The 22,860-nt window shown below is 40.7% G+C and overlaps 1 protein-coding gene across 19 annotated transcripts in view; it reads left to right on the top strand.

Annotated features, from left to right (window-relative positions):
• Window positions 1–22,860, top strand: part of ESRRG (estrogen related receptor gamma) — a 485,944-nt gene that overhangs the window by 335,238 nt on the left and 127,846 nt on the right. For all 19 annotated transcript variants that reach the window (XM_081186033.1, XM_081186039.1, XM_081186034.1 and 16 more), the window contains one exon: window positions 11,426–11,542. In XM_081186033.1, the coding sequence (XP_081042159.1) occupies window positions 11,426–11,542 (117 nt within the window). The remainder of the gene's footprint in view (window positions 1–11,425; window positions 11,543–22,860) is intronic.

Below are 22,860 nucleotides of genomic sequence, written 5' to 3' on the forward strand. Positions count from 1 at the left end.
ACTGATTCTTGTACAACTCCATTATAAAATATAGAATATTTTTCAAGGAATTGGGGAACTGGAGTTTCACTATTTGCTAACAGACCAAGCAACTTTGTTTTGTTTTATTACATCTTTAGATACAATAATGCTGTGTAGATACCCCCCTGAATCTAGTGAATGCTAAAGAACTTTATCCATGGACACCGGCAGACTTATAAGTAATATGCCCTAACTCAGCAGCACCAAATTAGAAGTGAGTCTGTTGTGATAAAACTTGGAAGGTTTTCAAGGTCCTCTAGTGAACGCAGCAGTTTATTCCAAAGATAAACTGATAAGTGAACAAATAGTGTTGGCAAATTTCACAAAAATTAATGGACAGACTTAGACTCACTGTTCCTTTCAGTAATCATGGGGTGCGGTGGGCAGTATGTCTGGCCTGTGTTGAAACAGTTGTTACTGGTTGCTTTGTTCTCTCTGGAGTTGAATAGTTAGATCTTCTATGAATGGTGCCATTTTTATCTGTTGCAAAACCAATTTGACCTACAAACCTATGAACATTGTATAATAAATATGATATATCTTCAATTGGGAGGGTAGTAAACAAAGATAGGACTAGTTATGTAAATTCAGATAAGCTTTCCTTTGAAATGAAAACTGTAACGTTTACTTCCTGGCTCCACACAAATTCAGCACCTTCCAAAGTGTGTGTTTACCTAACTCAGAGCTAATGCCATCCGTAGCAAATCCAGACGATCTAAAAAATAACTAATTGAGTTGTTTGATCTTATAGGCATTTTTACGTAGCCCTAAGAGAGTGGTTTTTAAATAATAGAGGCCTTGGCTTACCAAATTACATGGACCTTGGCTTCAGTGCAAAGATGGCATACCTGCAGTGAACCTGACACAGTGTCACCTGAATCCATCATTACCTGATTAAATCATTCACCTTCCTTATATAAGTAAAGCCTTTGTATCAGCATTTCCTTCCAAGAATGTTTCAAGCAGGCAATGATGGATCTATTTCACCTGCCTCACGCTATTTCTTGAAATTGATTACCCAACTGAACACTGAAGTAGTTCTCTTCTACCCAAACTTTTAAGTTTTCAGGATTGCTATTATGTGGATGCACAAAACAACTATGGCTTCTGCCTTATTCCACTTATCTGGGAGTAAGCCTCATTGAAGTAAGTGGGATTTACCCTTGGGAAGTAAATGCATGGAGAGCATTGTACTGCAAGTCACTCATCTAACTAGATTCAAAGTGTTGCAGATGTGATATGGTTGTGCCTTAGGGCAAAATTACATCAGACCAACAGATCTGTAGAGGTAAAGGACACCTGACAGTTAAGTCCAGTCACAAACGACTCTGGGGTTGCGGCACTCATCTCGTTTACTGGCCGAGAGAGCCAATGTTTGTCCAAAGACAGTTTTTCCGGGTCATGTGGCCAGCATGACTAAGCCGCTTCTGGCAAAACCAAAGCAGTGCACGGAAATGCCGTTTACCTTCCCGCCGTTTACCTTCCCGCCGGAGCGGTACCTATTTATCTACTTGTACTTTTTAGGGTGCTTTTGAACTGCTAGGTTGGCAGGAGCTGGGACCAACAGATACCTGAATATATTTACCATTTCCTTAGGTTTTTTGGCAAATAGCCATGGTGTGTGGAGGATTTCCAAACTGGGAGGCCTTTTTAATCCCTTCTTCCTGCACTGTTTCCACAATTAAAATATCCCCTCTCCATGGCTGCTATTTACCAAAATTCTGTGAAACAGCAGATCTAGTATCTCATCTAATTTAGCCCTCATATCCCTTCTTGATTTGGAGTCAAGGAGAGGGGAGGTGATCCTTCACTTAATTCTGATTGATGTCCAGGATATGGTATGAGATGTTAAGTGCTGTTGAATTAATCAGAAACCCAGAATGTCCAGCATGGCTGCATTTGATTTCAAAAGAACAAACTTCTGACAAATGAAAGGAAAGAGAAAAAGAGAGTAATTTTTTCAGTGTGTCCAGAAGTTATTTTGAATATACTAAATGGATGATCAGATAAAATATATATGTACAAACAACTCCAAGGAGATGTCAGCTTAGTAAATGAGCAGGGAAAGATATAAAAGGTAAGAAAGCTGTGCTTTAAAAGCCTTGGTCAAATGGGTAAATAAAGGGGCCACAAACTCTGCCAAAAACAAACCTAAGAAAAAGCCAAGCAAATAAATAAAAATAAACAAACAAACAAACAAATAAATAAATAAAACAAATAAGTGTACTTACTTATGAAGTGTACTGTATACACACTTGATAGCCCCACAACAAAAAGGATATAATGGAGATAGAAATTATGCTGAAAAATGACAGCCAGAATGATTCAATATTAGGGGCACATTCCATATGGAAATGGGGGAACACATTTGAAGTGTTTAATTTAGATTACTGGTTTAGGGTTGGAGAGAGATAGCATAGAGCAGGTGTGAGAAGTCCTCCCCTCCCCTTGAAATCTGCATTTCTTGCGGTAAGTGATCAATGCCTGTATGCCACTGATGGGCAGAGCTAAGGACTAAAGAGGAATGGCAGGAAAAGAGTTCTTCAGCGGAACTCTGCAGCCAGACACCTGGAGATCTCCAAGTTCCAGATTCTGAAGACTTGTGCTCCATATTTGGACCATGATCTGGAGGTTCCCTATTCCTGCCATTGTTTGTTTTGTTAGATTAGTAATAACATGGGGATATTTGTTGCTCTCTATCTTCATAATGCTAGAATTTGAGGGTCACTGGTGAAATTGTTGGCAGTAGATTCAGGACAGACAAAAGAAAATACTTTCGCAATATATAATTTAACTGATGGAATTACTGCCATAAGATGCCACACGACTAAGCTGATCCTTAGGTAACATTAAACAGGCATCAGAAAGATAGGTCTAATGCATGAAATTTGGCTAACAATCTGGGACATCCATCATCTATTTATTTGTTTAATCAACTTACAGACGGCTTACTATATATAAATATATTGAGCTGACTTACAGTGATGAGTCAAAGACTTGAAAAGACCAAAGAGCCATGAGGTCTAAAAGAGCTCAATACGTATATGCAGATAATATAAATAACAAGCAAATAAAGTCATCATAACTAAATGACAACACCTGGACTGTAAAATACTGAAAATAGTAACCAGTACAAGCCAGCAGTTGATAGTCAGGAAATTCTCAGACAAGAAGATACATTATTTTTTTAGAAAGTAGTTGAGACATGCTGTGGATGGAGCCTCCCGAACAGTAGGGGGTGACAACATTCTAGAGAACAAGGAAGGCCCACTTCTATATTGCCACTAGATGGCAATCTGTGAGTCACGGTTCATCCCCTGGAGTCTCTTCCAATCTCACTGATTACACTTGCCTATATTGGGAAGGCAATCTGCTAATTACCGTATTTTTCGCTCTATAAGACGCACCAGACCACAAGACGCACCTAGTTTTGGGAGGAGGAAAAAAATATTCTGAACCTCAGAAGCCAGAACAGCAAGAGGGATCGCTGCGCAGTGAAAGCAGCAATCCCTCTTGCTGTTCTGGCTTCTGGGATAGCTGTGCAGCATGCATTCGCTCTATAAGACGCACACACATTTCCCCTTACTTTTTAGGAGGGGAAAAGTGAGTCTTATAGAGCAAAAAATATGGTACTTGGTCCCAAGCTTATTGATGCTTTTGAATTATGGTGCTGGAGGAGACTCTTGAGAGACCCATGGACTGCAAGAAGATCAAACCTATCCATTCTTAAGGAAATCAGCCCTGAGTGCTTACTGAAAGGACAGATTCTGAACCTGAGGTTTGGCCACCTCATGAGAAGAGAAGACTCCCTGGAAAACACCCTGATGTTGGGAAAGATTGAGGGCACAAGGAGAAGGGGACGACAGAGGACGAGATGGTTGGACAGTGTTCTCGAAGCTACTAACATGAGTTTGACCAAACTGTGGGAGGCAGTGGAAGACAGGAGTGCCTGGCGTGCTCTGGTCCATGGGGTCATGAAGAGTCGGACATGACTAAACAACAACAACAAGCTTAGGATGCAGTATTCTCCTGTATCCCAGTTGTGACTAAACAACAACAATGAGCTTAGGATGCAGTATTCTCCTATATCCCAGTTGCTGAAGGTCTTAGAGCAGGAAAAGGCTGTTGCCATCGTACCCTGCTTATGAGCTTCCTGGAGGGATCTGGCTAAGCCAGTGTTGGAGGCAGGCTGGTGGACTAGATTGGTCTGATCCTGAAGGAACCTTATGCGATATTTTGTACAAGCCGCAAGGATAGTCTTCCTGTGTATATTGAACCTATTATTGCTGTTGTGATTGCACAGAGTAATCTGATTGTGCAGGAGTCTATGTTATGCCCACATTATTTCTCCAGCGGTTGCCTGCTGCCTTGTTTATACAAAGGCTAATGGCTGCATTGCTTGTCCAGCACTATTTTTTTCTAGCATTTGAGATCGCCAAAACTGTCTCATAAGTTTAATTTTCTTTGGTATTTTTCTGCTGTCCTTCTCCTGTCTATAGCACACATCTCTACACACTATACATAGAGAAGGAGTACCGTGCTATGAGTGCTGGATCAACTTGCATGGATATCAGCCAAAGAATAAAATTTGGCTGGAACATACTTTCTTTGGTCATGCAGAAAGGCCTCTCTGATTACTGGGCAATAGCACAAGAGTGTAGCTTGTGCCTGGCCCTTTAAAGCCAATGAGAAACATTGGAAAGAAGAAGCATGGCTTATTAATAGCACAGAAGACAGTAGCCCTGGCCAGTGCCATTATTATTATTAGAGCTGTGACTGCTTTGAACTTTGATTTTGTTACATGCACAGCTGGCCTGCAGAACTCAAATCAGAAGCCATGCATCTGTAGTCTTAGTCAATAAATAAAATTAATAACCACCTCACCGACTCTTGGAAGTTTTTGTCATCGGTGAAAAGCTTAGAGCAGCCCCAGCAGTTGCTTATCCAGCCTTTGCATGACTACCTTAAGTGAGGGAAATCACACTACCCCACTAGGTATTTCATTGTCTGATTACTCTTGTCATTCTGGTAATGTTTAACTAAAATCTAGCCTCCTGTAACTTAACTGTAGCCCTGGCTTCTGGGGCACCAGAAAACAAGTCTTTAGCTTCGTCTGTGCGATGGCCTTTTAGATATTTGAAAAGTGTTATCACATTCCCCCCTTATTCTTCTCTAAACAATGTTTCACACAGTTGTACCTTGAATCCCAAATGCCTTGGTACTCGTCCGTTTTGGCTCGTGAACGGCACAAATCCTCACAAAAGTGAGTGTTCCGGTTTGCGAACGTTCTTTCAAACTCGAACATCCGATGGGGCTTCTGCAGCTTCCGATTGGCTACATGAGCTTTCTGCAGCCAATCGGAATCCACACCTTGGTTTTGGAAGTTGAACGGATTTCTGGAATGGATTCCGTTCGACTTCCAAGGTACCATTGTACTTGTATTTTGATACATTGCTCATAAACTCTTTCACCTTAGTCACTCTCTTTCAAGGCTGCTTTCTCCCTAACAACCTGGTTTAAGTTGAACTTGTACCTGGGTTCCATTCTTCATTGCAAAAGCCTTTAAAAAAAGCATGTCAGAAAACCAACATGGAATTTTTACATATACCGTAATTCATTTTAACCACCTCCATTGCTGGAGGCTTAACTTAAACTTTCAGTGGTCATGCCCTTGAACAGACCAAAAACGTTCTGTATTTAGGACTTACCTTCCACTATACAAAGTCTTGGAACACCCATTGGCTGTTTACTTCCCTCAGAGCACCCTCAGACTATGCACCTGCTAATTATGGAAGAGTGCAATCCCATCCAGAACATGATTTCTAATTTCTAGACCCCGGATGTCACCTACCCACAGTGTCACATCTCAAGCGTCATCAACTCAAGTTTGCCTCCCCTTCTTTGATTTTGTGTGTCCAGTTTTTAATAGGGACTAATTTCATTTGTAGAACCATATGTCATTTTCCTTTGTCCCTCTTAAGAAATAAAACCATTGTTTGAAAATTCCACAAAAACACTAAAAATAAACATTCCTGGGTATGTGGAGCGAGAACAGAAACTAATCTGACACAGATCTCATTGCATTTTCACAACACAGGGCTTTGTCCTAGTGAATATATTTTTATTGTAAGATGTAACACTACATTATTCACGTCTTAAGTGCCAAACTGTAAAAGTCCATTGTGCCACTGAAAGGAAGATACAAATTGTGCCCTGGCACTCTGTTATTCTCTCAGTCAGCTAATGCAAGAGTATAAAATGGTCAGTGAAAAAATTATATCGCCTCCAAACTAATTGTACAAAAGACTTTTTAAAATAAGTAACTAGCGTGTAGGGCTCTCTGAAAGTCAGCCAGAAGAGATTATAAACTGCTCTATCATTCTTGTCAGCTCTAGTAAAAGCCTTAAGCTGCCCAGCTGATTTTGTTCCTTGTGTAAAGTAGGTTCATTCAAGTTTGCACCAGGTACAGGTTTGCCCTCATTTAGTGTGTCTAGTTACGGAAGTATTTATTTTTATTTATGTCATAAAATTTATATAATGCCTGATTGCAAAAAACCCCCCACCTCAAAGTAGTAGTAGAAGAATAAAACAATGAAATTATCAGTAAAAAAACCCAACCCAGCTAGAAGCAGCTATTTAAAATGTTCAAAAATTAATTAAAATCAACAGTAAGCTAAAAACTAGATTAAAGAACATGCCAACATTGTACATATTTGGATAAATTTGTCCAGACAGAAACATTACTAGGTGCCAAAAAGAGTGTATTGTTCTTCTTGACAGCCTGTAACATTTGTACAGTGGTGCCTCGCAAGACGAAATTAATTCGTTCCGCAAGTTTTTTCTTCTTGCGAGTTTTTCGTCTTGCGATGCACGGTTTCCCATAGGAATGCATTGAAAATCAATTAATGCGTTCCTAGGGAAACCGACTTCAGACCAGGTCCGGGGACAGTCTGTCCCCCAACCTCTTCTGAAGGCTGGGGGGGGGGACAAGGGCTTTTCTTCCCACCCCCAGCATTTTAAAATCGCCCCGGGACAGCGGAGGACTTCTCCGCTGTCGGGGCGATTTAAAAGCCCCTGGGAAGGCAGGCAGGGGGGACAAAGACTTTTGCCCCCCGCCAGCCTTCAGAAGAGGTCCTGGACCTCTTCTGAAGGCTGGCAGGGGCGAAAGTCTTTGCTCCCCCCGCCTGCCTTCAAAAGCTGTCCGGCCAAGGCTTCGCGGACCTCTCCGCCAGCAGCGGCAGCGCTGCCGCTGCTGGCGGAGACTTGCCGGCATGCCGAAGCCTGCACGCAGCGCGCCCAGGCTTCGCGGACCTCTCCGCCAGCAGCGGCAGCGCTGCCGCTGCTGGCGGAGACTTGCCGGCATGCCGAAGCCTGCGCGCAGCGCGCCCAGGCTTCGCGGACCTCTCCCCAGCAGCGGCAGCGCTGCCGCTGCTGGCGGAGACTTGCCGGCATGCCGAAGCCTGCGCGCGCTGACATCAGCGCGCCCAGGCTTCGCGGATCTCTCCTGCCTTCAAAAGCCGTCCGGGATAGCGGGAAGCGCTTCCCTGCTATCCCGGACTGCTTTTAAAATGCTGGCGCTGGGGAGCAAAGCCTTTCGGGCCCCGCCAGCCTTCCTGGACCTCTTCTGAAGGCCGGAGGGGGGGGGAAAGGCTTTGCTCCCCACCGCTAGCATTTAAAAGAGGTCCCCGGAGATTTCCCTAGGGGCTTTCGTCTTGCGAAGCAAGCCCATAGGGAAATTCGTCTAGCGGGTTTTCCGTCTTGCGAGGCGTTCGTCTTGCGGGGTACCACTGTATACATCTTAGTCTACATATCTATGGAGAGAAAACTTATAGGCAGATTTTCTGGAGGTTCTTCAAATACATTTTGATGTCTCTATAGCACGATGATTAACTTGTGAGCCTCCAGATACTTGTCTGATTACCAGCTATCCTCAGCTGGGGCCAGCATAACCAGTAGCTGGGGATGATGGGTGTTATAGCCTAACAAAAATCCTGAGGACCACAGGTTAGCCATCCCTGTTCTACAGTTTGTAATAAACTAAAGAAGAACAAGACAATAAAAGAAACCTTAGATATTCAGGGTACATGAAATTTGGACTCTTATTTAAATCTATGTAATAGTGTAATGGATGCATGGAACAGCACAATTTTAGTATAACATTCTTTTTCATTTTTAAGACAAGTACAAAAAATGAAATAGGACTTTTTATTTGTGCAAGTATCAACCTATGTTACCAGATAATCTACTTCAGCATCTATGAAACAATGGGTCCTTGATCCATGCTTAAAGCTTTTAAAAACTGGCCATATTTGGGAAATGTTGGAAAATTTGGACTAGTGGTCCAGTATAGATCAACATATTTAAGAATGCATTCATCATGCTAGTTTTATTTTACTCCTGTTTGGAACGACCAGTTTTCTATTGTGACAGTGTGGTAGCAATTCATATTTATTAAATTCTAAATGTATATATTACTTACTTGGACAAGCTGTTTTCAACAGACAGCCTAAAATATTCATTTAAAACACCAATTAGAAAAATAAAAACATTGATCTGCCCCCCACCCCCAGTCCCCTAGAAGTCCAGATTACAGGCCACTGTGGGTTAAGGAGACTTAATTTGTTGAGGTTTGTTTTTCTTGCTTTGGCCTGTGAGATGCATCTTTGTAAAAAATAAAATAAAATAAAATAGAAAAACTGGGGTCCACATGGGTTGACAAAACAGAAATGTAAGTGAGAATTGCACTATGTGAAATGGTTATATTATACCAGAAAATGGGGAATGGAGCCCAGCCCACCATGTGGCTTTTGACCAAGCATCAGCACAAATAGAAATACCACTTACATCCTAGTCAAATATGAAGTTGGTTTCTTCTCCCTGATACCAATACATCACCACCTCCATATATCTTCTGGCTCAGGGAAGTTTAGGAAATGACTGGCACCTGATATTCAGCTGGAACTTCAGGCTGCATCTAATCTTTTATGCCGTGTTCATTGTTGCTACCACCTGTTGATATACATCAAAGCAGTTGAATTTCTAACTGGGCACTTCTTGATTTTCCTGAGCCTGTAATGTGAATGTAAAATATATGTTGCTTAGAACAGATGTTTAATTTAAAAATAGCTCTGTGGCACTATTTATTCTTCATTAGCAACAGTTGCACATGCACACAATAGAGAGAAGTTCAAAGGCGCATTTTGTTGTTGTGTGAAAATGTGCTGAGACAGTATCACATGCCAAAATAGGCAAAGCAGGATTGTTCCTGACTTGAAAAGAAATGGCTACACTCGCGCTATGTAAACACACTCTGTTAATGACTGGTTTTTCATATAAACCTAGGGCCAAACTAGATATGACATCAAGCATACCTTTATCAACCATGCCAAGGTTTTTACAAGAATTAACATGAAGAGTTAACCTGATCAGGATCATGGCAGGGTAGGAAAGGATTAAATCCTCCCTCTCTGCATGTTGTAGTTCCAGTGAAAACCATATTTAGCTTGGTCCTTTCAATATACGTTAGATTATATGCTCAAGATTGTGGGTGCTTGATTTCATCTTGAGTCAGGCATGCTATAAGCTGCACAGTAAACCAAATGTATGTGCAGTGTTTCAAATGATGGAACCACCAAATCTACTGGAGGCAGACAAAACAGTGAAGTTCATATTAGGGGAAAGGAAAGCTTTGCCCCACATATTAGATTGCTGAAAGGGGGGTGGGGAGTATATTCCACATTATATAGGATCCTTAACATGTTTTCTCTAAAGTATACTCTATTGATTTTGATGGATTTAATGTTCAAGGAAGTAGATTAAGAATTACAGCCTTGCTTTAACTCCCAGTGTACCATTCAGTTATAATTTGTATGTGAAAAGTGTGTTCCCCCGCCCTCCAAATAACCACAGGATCCAACAGTGGTGGTGGTGGTGATGGGGCTACGTGTATCAAGATGGGAGAAGACTTACATCCCTTCATCCTCTTCTGACACCACCCATGCAAATTCATTGAATTATTGTGCTCCTCCCGGTGGCTGTGTATTCCACTTCTATAGTGGATTTGGCTGACTTACACAGACCAGATAAGATAGTGCAAAAGATTTCAGTTCCCAGCCCCACCCCAATATGTGTTGAGTTAAAATACTAATTTAGTGCGCTGTTTCTGCTGAGCATTTAAATTTTATGGCATGTGGGGCTCTCTTACCACAAATATATAACTATTTTGCAGCATCAGTGGCATGCATAGTATTATTCTTTGTTGAGTTAGCAGTTGCAAAGCATTTGAATCTTTGTACAATCCTGCAATCCGCTAATGTGATATTTAATGAGGAGACATCAGTCTGGAGAAAGGTAGTCAATATAAATCAGTGTTTACAAAGTGTGATTAACTCTGAAATATTTCATCACTGCTGTGGTCCCAGGCAGACTCTATGCTAATTACGAGAATCTGTGCATGTTTCAGGGGACTTCCGTGGACTCTGAGTGCAGCAAACATGGAGCAGCAAAATTGCAATTATGCCTGGACTGTCTCTGATGACAATTTATGCATTTGGTGTGATGACCTCCCACTTCCCAAGAGAGCAATAAACAGAATGCATTTTCATTAAGATACTAATGCACTTAATCACAGGGGGAAAGGGTTAGAAAGTAACAAAATACCTTTAAAGCGAGATGGGGCAGCGCTGATGAGGAGAGACGTTTTTATTCTTCCCCTGAAGTACTAACATCACAAACAGCATCATTCTGAGTGTAACTGTGAATTTCAGGTTATGTACAAATACAGCAAACAGATGAGCTTATACTACAAATATTGCATTGGGCAAGTTAAGAAAAAGAATCCTGCTAGATCCATCAAGCCTAGTATCTGTTTCCTACACTGACCTATGTGATGCCTCCAGGAAACAGAGCATTATTTTGTTTAACTCTGTTATTATTTATTCATGTTGTTGTTGTCCCCTCCCCCATGGAACACTCTCCAGTGAGGCCTGCTTGGCACCAACTCTTATTATATCTTTGGTTGTAAGTTGCTTTGAGGGGGGGGGGATTTTTTTTGGCTCCTAGTTAAAACCATTCTCTTCTCATAAGCATCTGATGTAATATGCTGAACTGAATACTATGGCTTATATGATGTGGTTGCTTCTTTCAGAAGCTGCTAATATTAATGTTTTCTTTTTGGAGGTCAGTTTGGGTTTGGTTGTGTTAATTATTCATGTCTTTTTTATATTTATGCTTTAAATTTGCTGTATGCCATCTAGAGACTAGTGTTAGGGGAATAAAAAAACAAAGTACACTTTTAGCAATAAAGACACTTTTTTGGCAATATCTATGCTTCCATGACGAGAACTTGATCGCTAATAATCCTCAATGGTTTCCTCTCTTTTTTTCTTCACCCTGAACGCCACAGGTAACATAGAATACAGCTGCCCAGCAACAAATGAATGTGAAATTACAAAACGCAGACGCAAGTCCTGCCAAGCCTGTCGTTTTATGAAGTGTCTAAAAGTTGGCATGCTGAAAGAAGGTAAGGTGGATTGTGTCTTAAGTACTTGTTTAAATAGTTGTGAGCTGACCTGAGTGCTGCTCGGATTTCAGAAGGCCAGGAGATACATTTGCTTTTTGTAGAAATAACTAAAACAAAACAAAGCAATTTATCTTCCCAAACAATGCTGAGAACTGCAGTCCAGTTCATGCACAACAGTCAGTCGGTGTGATCCTCACCAAGCGTGGGACCTACTGCTGAAAATGCTCTGGGGTTTGTTGTAGTGCTACAGCAAAGTACAAATCCAGTATAAGAGAACTAGAAATTGGAAGCAGAACTAAATAGAGCCAGCACTACTTATTTCCCTCTAATACAAATACCTTCTTGAAACACTAATCGCCTAAAAGTCTGGAACGAACTGGCCAGATGGTATTCCTTGGAGGAGGAGTTCTAAAGGGCAGTGCCACTGTGGAAAAAGTCCTAGAAAAGCAATGTGCTGAATCTCCAGGAGTTGTCATGATCGTAAGAGGAAATATGTAGGAAAAGACATTCCTTTAAGCACCCAGGACGCAAACCATTAAGGCTTTTAGGATCAGAACTAGCTATTGGAATTAAAATTACAGGTGTGTCACAATAGAACAAAACTGTTTTCTTTTGTTTGTTGTTCTACTTTATTTTTGAGGTTTGTTTGTGCTCATCTTCTATCAGAGATGCATCCAGGTCTCAGTGTGTGCCATAAATTTCTGCTCTTATCCAGTGAAATCAATATCAAGCTGTCCCAATAAAGAGTGCTGTGTGTTGAGCAGTTGCTTTAAGGTGCAGTTTGCAGTGAAAAATAATTTGATTTTCAGTTTAGAAAGTGAAACTCACACTTTTTACTGCACATAATCAGTTTCCCCTCAACTGCTGTTCCAAAAAGAATATGGGCTGACAGAGATGGCAGAAAAAATTAGGCCTATCACACACCTACAGACATATTCTTATTGGATTATACTTACTAAGAATAAACCTCATACTGTGTGTGGTTGCTTTGGCAGACGCTATGATCATGTGAGCCAAAGCCTGCTGCCTTTAGTCTTACTCCGGAAAAAATCCTGACTAATTCAGTGGATTTTGCTTCACTAAGAGATACAGGATTTGCCTTTTCTATTCAGAACTGGAAAGGGCTTCATCTGTGTGGAACACCTAATTTGTTTCATACTACAAAATTGTATTACGAAAACCTTAATGGAAGTGTTAGATGAACATGAAAAAACATACTTGAATATGAGTTCTTTTCAAACAGACTGCACTGTTCAGCATACTTGGCCAGCTGGAATAGAAAACCATTGTTAGGGCTGACTCACAATACCATTTAGCGTGATGCTATTGTTTTTGCCACCATGTAGTGAAATGATTTTAAATTAAGCAAAGTTCCCCATGACATCCAAACACAGGAACTGTTTAAACTATGGTTAGTGTGAACAAGCCATAATATGAAAGCACAGATTGATTATGGGGAACTGTAGTTAGTTTAAAATTAAAAGCGGAAGTCTTTATCTCCTTTTCCCAGTGTGAAAAAAGAGAAGAATGGAAAGTGGAGCAAGCGTAGCCCAGTTCATTCTCATAGAAGGAAACCGTACTTTCCCATTACATCTGAATTGAGACAATGTCTTTCTGAAAGTAAATAAAAATGAAAGAATTAGTCACAATCTTTAGAAAAACTGAGTACTCGAGGGTAGTCTTCACACTTTCCATTTGCTACCAGTAGCATTAAAAATCAGAAAAATCAATTCTGAAGGCAAACTTTTCTGGATTTGCACATTATGGGATAATTGGCCTTTGATGCGGGTGGCACTGTGGGTTAAACCACAGAGCCTAGGACTTGCCGATCAGAAGGTCGGCAGTTTGAATCCCTGCGACGGGGTGAGCTCCTGTTGCTCGGTCCGTGCTCCTGCCAACCTAGCAGTTTGAAAGCAAGTCAAAGTAAATAGGTACCGCTCAGGCGGAAAGGTGAACGGCGTTTCTGTGCGCTGCTCTGGTTTGCCAGAAGTGGCTTAGTCATGCTGGCCACATGGCACAGAAGCTGTATGCTGGCTCCCTCGGCCAATAAAGCGAGATGAGCACCGCAGCCCCACAGTCGGCCACGACTGGACCTAATGGTCAGGAGTCCCTTTACCCTTTACCTTTACCTTTACCTTTAAGCATGTGTTTGATACATCAATATTATGCTCATGAGAAATGCTAGAAGTTAAGAACAGACTAGAGACCAGGGCTGTGTATCACATCAGGTTGAGAACATGCAGCAGTGCCCAACTTTGGTAACGTGACCGTACTATTATTCTTGGGGGCCAATTTCTGAGGCTAACAGGAGGTGTCACCCTTTTTCACGCCTTGGCTCCACTGTTCAGTCTGCTCAGGTTCTTGTGGTTCTTGTTTATATCTCAAGACACATCACACAGCTCAATGTGTTTTTGACACTATTCTTTTTCACTACTACTAGAATGCTGATGTGTGGATTTTTATTTAAGAACTGTGAAATAGAGCCAATCTCTATTGGGGGGGGGTGTTAAGTGAAGTTTATCATTTCTATAAAAATGTTGGTTACATGGGACTTACACAGGATTGACTCACTGTGTCTCCAGTGTGTTTTAAATGTATAGACCAAATATTTTAATCCCATGCAGCATGTCAGATATCATGCTGGATGAAATCTATTCAAAAGTAAACCTGCTCAATTCAATTACCAGTGAGTAATAAAATTTAGTGTTACATCCGCCACATTGGCTGCATCAGTTGTTACAAGCTGATGGCACAGTGTGACTAAAAACTGACAGCCTAAATCTATTTACTTTATTTTTTTAAAAAAAGAAATTAACTACAATACCTGAAATAAAATCAAATTTCAGCAGCTTTGATGGAAACCTCTCTCTTCTTGAACTTTACTTGAGAACAACATTCACTGTGCTTCTTATGTAAACTTTTACACTAAAGCAATTGGGATTTAGTCGTAACAGAAAAAGAGCCCTAGTGAATTGGACCAAAGCCAGCATACTGCTTTCCATGCCCAGCAAGATACCACTTTGAAATGCCATATACTTGGAAAACACTTTTGACCTTTCCATTACAAAATTCCCACTGCAGAATGAAGTCATATGTGTGAGAGTACCTTTCTGAATATATATAATATAGTGTAGAATGCGGCTACTGGGCTCCTCAAAGGATCTTCCTACCTTGCAGCCCCTCTTTTGTGGTTGCCAACATGCTACCTAATCCAGCTGAAGGTTTTACTTCTGGCTTTTAAGATTATTTTAAATAATGCCTTCTTTCATATGAACCTGTTCATTTATTAAGATCTTTGATGGTTCCATGGCCTGCTTTGGTCTATCTAGCAATAGCCACATTCTTAGAATGGCACCTATAGTATGGAACAGTCTCCTCCCACTAGAGAGCCTGCAAGCATCTTCAGTGATGTATTTTTGCAGGGAATTAAAAACCTTTCTTCATTCTCCCAAGTCTTTACTGGACCTTAATTTTTCCATGCGCTGATTTCCTCTTTATTTATGTATTTAGTTTACTACTTTGTGGTATATAAGATAATAAGATAATTTATTATTTCTACCCCGTCCATCTGGCTGGGTTTCCCCAGCCACTCTGGGCAGCTCCCAATCGAATATTAAAAACACAATACAGCATTAAACATTAAAAACTTCCCTAAACAGGGCTGCTTTCAGATGTTTTTTAAAAAGTAGGATAGTTGCTTATTTCCTTGACATCTGATGGGAGGGCATTCCACAGGGCAGGTGCCACTACCGAGAAGGCCCTCTGCCTGGTTCCCTGTAACCTCACTTCTCACAGTGAGGGAACCGCCAGAAGGCCCTCGGCGCTGGATCTCATTTATTAAATGTGTATTTTGGTGTGGTTGATTGTATAGTTGTCCACTGCTTTGATACATAATGTGAAAAGTGGTGTATAAGTCTTTTAATAAATAAATTATAGAAATAGACATTATTTATAGATATAGCTTCAGGTGGAACCCACAACTAACTGTTGAAATGAGGAGTGTTCCTGTTAAGGGTGCCAGCCAGCCATATCACCTTCCAGGATACTTCATTCAGTTCCATTTCTCCACCACCACCTGTTATTTTTTCTTGTAGTCAGCCAGCTAGCATTCTGTGGCCGCCGAGCATGCTCAGTTCTCATTTGACTGTTTGGGGGTTCTTCCTTTCCTTGGTTTGCTCTTCTAAAGGTTTTTTGTTCTTCTGCAAACCTTGGGGTGTCCCGTTGGTGATGCCATTTTGGCTACGCAAGGATCAACATTTGGAGAGTGAGTTTGATATTGGTAAGATATAAGCCAATATACATGTCTAGGGCAAAATCACACTCTTTTTTATCTCACACTTTCTCTAAGGCGTTTGCGGGGGGGGGGGGATATTTATTTATTCAGTTATGTATTTTTCCAAACCTGTCCTGTGGGTTCTCTGGGTGGTAAACAATAAAGCAATAAAATACAGCAAAAAAACGCAACCACTGAAATCTAAACACTGAGCACAGCAAGCAGACATCAGCCTATACAGCTGAATAAAAGCATACAAATATTATTACCAACCCCAGACAGAAAATGTCTTGTGGGCAAAAGAGTCCTCACCAGCTACCTAACATAGCCCCCCAAACTGGTTACTTGGAGCTCCTTAAGAAATTATGATGTTTGCCCCTCCAGGGCTTCTGTAATCTATTCTGACAACTCTTTTTGACAGAGTGCTCAGCAGAAATGAGAGGCAAAAGGTTGAAGGGGAGGGGCAGAGGAACAAAAGAAGAGAAAAAAACAATGACACGATATTTGTGTCAAGAGTCATCAACTTCAGTGTCCGTATACAAATGAGGAAGTAACCTGTAGTTATTGGGACATAACAGGTGTTTGCTTTGCATCTCAGAACACTTTTCCTTCTAGATGGAGTCAGTTTGTTTCATTATTTAATGAATGTGTGTGATGCCCTTCAACCAATTGGTTCCCAGCATAATTAACAATATAAACATTAATATGCAAGCAGGCTCCTGGGGGGGGTGTCCATAAATGACATACCACCCCTCAAAATATCCTCCCTCCAGATGCCACCACCTCATCTTGGAACCTCTTTGACAGACCTCAACACATGGGAACCATCTTGTACCACATAGTATAGTATTTAGAGAATCAGGCTGTGTATATTTTTCTAAAAAGGCTTTCTTAGCCTGCTGTTGCTATGGACTGCTCATTTACACATTATTATTTTTTTACTGGCAGTAATGACCAAGATATTTCCTGTGTATTAGTGCCTATGTATCTGCAGTTGCTATCTTTAATTACTTATGCTCTGCTGTCATTTGAAAGTCTTGAGATCTCTCTTAGTGGCTGGCCAGACTCATTTGTTATCTGAGGAACTGATGCATGTTCACTAATTGGATGGTATACCATAAGTTCATTTGATAATCAATCAGCACTGAGACAGGAGAGAAATAGCTTTGTTTTTGTTTATTCCTCAGAGTTCCTTGTAAGTCAACATCAAGCACTCTGTAGCTGATTAAAACACACAGGGTAACAATATGCAGGCTTTGCCATTTAGTTCTAAATTGAACATGAGATTTTCAGATGGTGTAAATATGGGCAACACTATCAATTCAGTAGCTAACACATTTTTTTTTTTTACTAACACCAACAAAACTATAATATGATGTACAGTACTTGCCTTACCCCAGTAATAGACATCAACTTGTAATAGATATTTTCCCAAGGTGAGTATTGGGTGGGTGAGCACAGCTATGGGTGCAACAGCAGAGAGTATTGCTATGTAACATGAGAGTTCCATGATTGGAATTCGTCACTTTTTTTATTACTTTGGCTACAAGTTTTTGAATGACTGGGATAAGGTACAGAGGGTATCAGTGGTACAGAGCATGTTTTCATGCAGAAGTTCCTAGGTTCAGTCCCTGGCATCTCCTGACTGAAACCAGTCAGTACAAACCAGGGATGGGAAACCTGTGGCCCTCGAGTTGTTGTTGGACTACATCTCCCATCATCCATGACCATTGACTATGCTGGTTTCGGCTGATGGGACTTGGAGTCGAACAATATTTGGAGTGCCACAGACTTCCTATCATTGATGTAGACAATACTGAGCTTGATGAACTTGTGGTCTGGTATTGTATAGGACAGCTTCCTATGCTCCTAGGTATTTTGAACTGATATAAGGTCTATTTCACAGACAAAAAGGGAGGGGGGCTAATTCTTTGTCCCTAATTTCTGTTCCTATCTAGTTGAGTTCAAGAAAACATGCAGGATTAACAGCTTAAGCCCAGAAGGGTTCTCTACCGTAACTATAATAGGAACATTGTGTGTGTGTTTCATATTATTCAGTATGTGGGTAATTGGTTAAGACTCCCTGTGTCATGGTCTCAGTTCAAATTCTGATTTAAAAAATAATAATCTATATATGTATGTTCATATGTGGTTTATTTAAGCCCTGAGCTACAGTACTGTTGTTGTTTTTTTAAATATATATTTTATTCAGGATTTTCTTGTTTTACAGAAGTGTAGTGCCTCGTATTTTTTCTTGTTTTATAGAAGATGGATAGGGGTGGGGTCGGGTGGCGGTGTTTCTATTATGTTTAATGTATGTAGAGTTTGGTGTCAGCATTGCTTGTGTTGTTCACTTGTGTTCCTTTGGTGGTGAGAGAGGTTGGGGTTGGCCTAGGGTGTGATTGTTTGCTTGTGATTGGCTGTGGTGATCTTTGTTTTCGTGTGTTGGTGAAGTGGGTGGGTGTTTTGGATCAGGTTAGACATATTGATTTGTATGCTGTTGGTGGATTATTGTCACTGTCCTGTTCGGCTGTGTATGTGATAAAGGGGAGCCATACTGGGGTGAAGGCATCTTCTTCTGTTTGTCCCCGTGTCAGTTTCAGTTTATTAGTTAATTTTTCTAGTAGGGCTGTTTCCCATACTATTTGGTACCATTGGTCCATGCTTACTCCTGACAGGTCTCTCCAGTGTCTGGTTATGGTGTTTCTGGCTGCTGAGAGCAGGTGGATTATGAGTTCTTTGTGGTGTAAATGGGCATTGTTGTCTTGGAAGATGTTTAGTAGGGCCAATTCTGGGGTGATGTCTATTACTTGCTTAGTTATTTTACATATTTCCTGTATGGCTGTTGTCCAGAATAGTTGGATTTTGGGACACTCCCACCACATGTGGAGGTATGTGCCTGTGGAGGTGCACCCTCTCCAGCATTTTGGTGAGGTTCCTGGGTATATTAGCGCTAGTTTCCTTGGTGTTAGGTACCACCTGTAGGTGAGTTTCAGTGTGAGTTCTTTTCTTTTCGTTGATATGGATTTAAAGGGGGGTTTAGACCACATTCTGGTCCATTGCGTGGGGTTAATCTCATAGTACTGTTGAAATACATAAATCTCCGTAAAAAGGTTCAGCACCATGTACTCAGTGAGCTATAAGCAAATGCATGCATAGAATGTGTTACAAAAGAATGTAGGCAGTCATGCTCCCAAACACCATATGCATAAGCAACCTAAGACTTTGTAAATAAAAATGTGTTATCACCTTCTACATTTTGAAGTCATGCTGTGGGCGGGGTGTGTGTGGGGGAGAAACTTATTTAATAGCATTCTTCATAGCAAGCTCTCCTTTGCAAAGAACCCGTGCATAATAGATTGCCAAGGTAAATTTCTTTCACAGTCTAATACTCTGCCAAGTTGAAAACAGAAGTGATTGTGTGAGAAAAGGTAACTATTGCCTTCAGAAACTGGAAAGAAGAAAAAGCAAATGCTTTTAAAGATATTCAAGCAAAAAATATTTCTAAATGGATAGGTAAAAGAAATGAATTTACCTCAGTGGTATTTCTTGCCTTCTCTCCTGTAATAAAATACTTAAGTAGCACTTGAATGTAAAAAATTTAAGCAACAATACACTTTCTATTTGGGTATATTCTTAAGCAATTCTGACTTTCCAACTGCTCTTAAGGGATTTTATTTCAAGCACAGGTTACTGGATACATGAATACTGGATTTTAATTCACCCACAATTTGATCTGAATTCCTTTGAAACAACAGAAACTACTCACTGAACTACAGTTGGCCATGTTGTCACCTCTTAACAAGACTGTGAACTGGAAAAGACCGATAACAGATAAGAGAATGCATAGGCAGGTTGCTGGCAACCTTGCTGCACAATAGATGGTGCAATGAGTTTCTGCTAACATAACTGTTGTGTTAGATTTCTCTGTTGCACAACATTAAAACTCACTTGTCTGCTTATGCAAGAGCCCTTGCACTAGCAAACAGAATGTTGGATACAGCCCTGTGGCTCCAGAGCTTCTCCTGGAATGTCCCTAGAATGTCTCCTCTTCGTCCCTTCCAGCATCAGAGTTCTGATGTTGGAGAGGAACTGGCTATAGATCTTTCAGTACCACCACAGAGAAGTCATCTGACACTCTCATCTTTCTCTCCAAGGGTGGATATCTGTCTCCACCTTTAGTGAGGGAGATCTAATGCATCCAGTGGCTTCTGCGATGCTCCCTCATAATTAGGATTACAGCCTATATATATATATATATATATATATATATATATATATATATATATATAAAATCTTCTTCTTTTTTAAGTAGTGATCCATCCAGAGATGCCAAGGATTAAACCTGGAACCCTCTGAAAGGAAAGCTGAGGTTTTAGCACTGAACTACAGCCCTTCCAACAATGATCAGTTCAGTTGGAATTAGGAGTTGTAATTTCTGTGGGTTCAAAAGTCTTCTTGAGCTACATAACCAGAGTCCATCACTTCTTATCAACCACGGTATGTCTTGTGAACATTGCCTTTTTCATATACCGTATGCAGTTCACAGGCTAAAATAAAAATTAGCATTTTTTTACTTACAAGGAAAATATTGTTTCTCTATTTTAAAATATTCACTAGTTTTAACCCAAGGGAGAAAATGGGTGAACTTTTACTTATGTACCAGAAATAGTGACAGTCATGTAAGTGATAACTAAGGGGGGAGTCAGAGACATGCCCACAGGATGTAGGATTGGGTCTGATGTGACATCTTTCCCCATTAGCCCTGAGACAAATAGCTGCCTTTTGCCCTTTCTCCTTGGCACCAAAGCACGTTTGTTTCAAAATGCCTCAGTTTAACTTAATGCTCATCTGTGCTTTATCTGGGAAAAGGCTACTTGTGTAAATAATTTCCCAGTTTTATTTTTGCCTCTTACTCTTTTCCGTTCATCTGCTGCACAAAGCAAATAGGATTGACACCCCGTGTTCATAAGATATTGAATCAGCTTGGCACAAAAAGATGTAGTATTCTAACACTTTTTTAAAAGCTACAAAGCGGGAGGTCAGGTCTGATTTTCTTTTCTTTCTTTTTTTCCTTTTTTGAACTCTGGCATAGTTCTGTTCAACCATTCCCCAAGTTTAAAATGCAATGAAGGCAACAAAGTTTGGTACAGATTTTTCTTTTCTTTTTCTCTTCTCTGGAGGGTCCTGCCAGAGTAATATTAAACCGCTGGCACCAAGCAGTATTCACATAATGCTTGAACAGGCAAACCTTTGTGGTCTTGGCACCAAATCTGCTGGAAGTTTAAGAACTCCGCATGACCCCCTCAATCAATCAAAGCAGACAGGGTATCAAGAAACACTAAAATTACAAGCTGTAAATATCACATGTGTGATCTCATGGAGCTGTCCCTCAGATATTCTCTGTGTATTAAGCTCTGCCTTGCTATAGAAACGGTTCCAAGCAACATTTCATTGGGCCAGTCAGAAACCAAGCCACACCTCTCCAGTTGAGCCAATGATATCCTTTCAGTCAGCTGCTTGGCGTTTCTGCCAGTCTGCAGCATCTGTCATTTTCCACCGTCTGGGACACTCTTTGTCTGAGCCAGATTATGATTTTATTTGCAGTCTGCAGCATGACTACCATGGTCAGGAACTTACCATCTTAAATACGAGATAAGTGAAGAACAATAAGTATCCCACTCAGTGCACTCACAGCAGTCTGTAATTAGTGCTGATAGTTTCTTTTTCGGGCAGATATACAAAACGGAGCGTGCCTAATAAGTGATGAAAAGTAAGAGCTGAGAAAATCCAATTTGAAATCTGATTGCCTTAGCTTAAAAAATGCTTTAATGCTCTTATTGGTCATTATAGAGGGCAGGCTGGCATGGTTTAAGCACAGAAAACATGCATCTGTGACTGTATATTTTATACCAAACTCTTATGCCTAAATGAAAATAAAAATTACTGGATTTATCAAGTACGTGGGACTAAGTTTTGCAATCTTATATTTAATAATATGTCAATAAACATCTGTTGCCTGCACCTAGTCCTCCCTGATGTAATGCTATTGCATGTTTTGTGTACATCCTAAGTGTTGGGTGTGGACATATTTTCATTTTCAATCTGCCATGGATTTTTTTGCATTTGTACTTGTTTGAAGTTTACATTTTATACAAGCAGAGCAGAACCCATTCATTACATACTCCTCAGATATCAGAGGTGAAGTATTCGCAAAGTCTGAGTTTCGCACTAGTAAGTTAAAAGATTGCTTATGGATATAGGGACAAAGTGTTTGAAAGATGGCCTAGTTTCTATGAAATTATAATCAGTGTGTGACTATTTAGATGTGATTTTTTTAAAAAAAAAATCTATATTGTTTGTGACTCTTCCTAATCAGTTATGAAGATGTACAGTGGTACCTCGGGTTACATACGCTTCAGGTTACATACGCTTCAGGTTACAGACTCCGCTAACCCAGAAAAAATACCTTGGGTTAAGAACTTGCTTCAGGATGATAACAAAAATCATGCTCCGGCGGCGCAGCGGCAGCGGGAGGCTTCATTAGCTAAACAGAAATCGTGCTCCGGCGGTGTGGCGGCAGCAGGAGGCCCCATTAGCTAAAGTGGTGCTTCAGATTAAGAACAGTTTAAGGTTAAGAATGGACCTCCAGAACAAATTAAGTACTTAACCTGAGGTACCACTGTACTTTAAACAGTCATGGCTCCCACTCCACCCAAATCCTGGGAACTATAGTTTAAGGGTGCTGAGTGTTGTTAGGTGATCCCTGTCCCCCTCAGAGAGCTACAGTTTGCAGAAAAGGGGATTGCTTATGTTAAACCACTCTTGGAATTGTAGCTTTTAAGCATGTGTGGGCTGTGGAAGAGGAAGTTGTGGCTGTGCTGCATGTTGTCTGAACCTGAATTTTTGGTTTAGCATTCTCCCGACAGCTCATGGCTCAGCACTGCAACAGCAACAAAAACAGAGGAGAAGCAAAGCAGCTTCAATCTCCTTTCCAGAAGCCCACACATTTTCTCTTTCAATCTAAGCCACAGTGTTGCATGTG

This window comes from Podarcis bocagei (genome assembly GCF_964188305.1).
Source record: "Podarcis bocagei genome assembly, chromosome: 3".
NCBI lineage: Eukaryota > Metazoa > Chordata > Lepidosauria > Squamata > Lacertidae > Podarcis > Podarcis bocagei.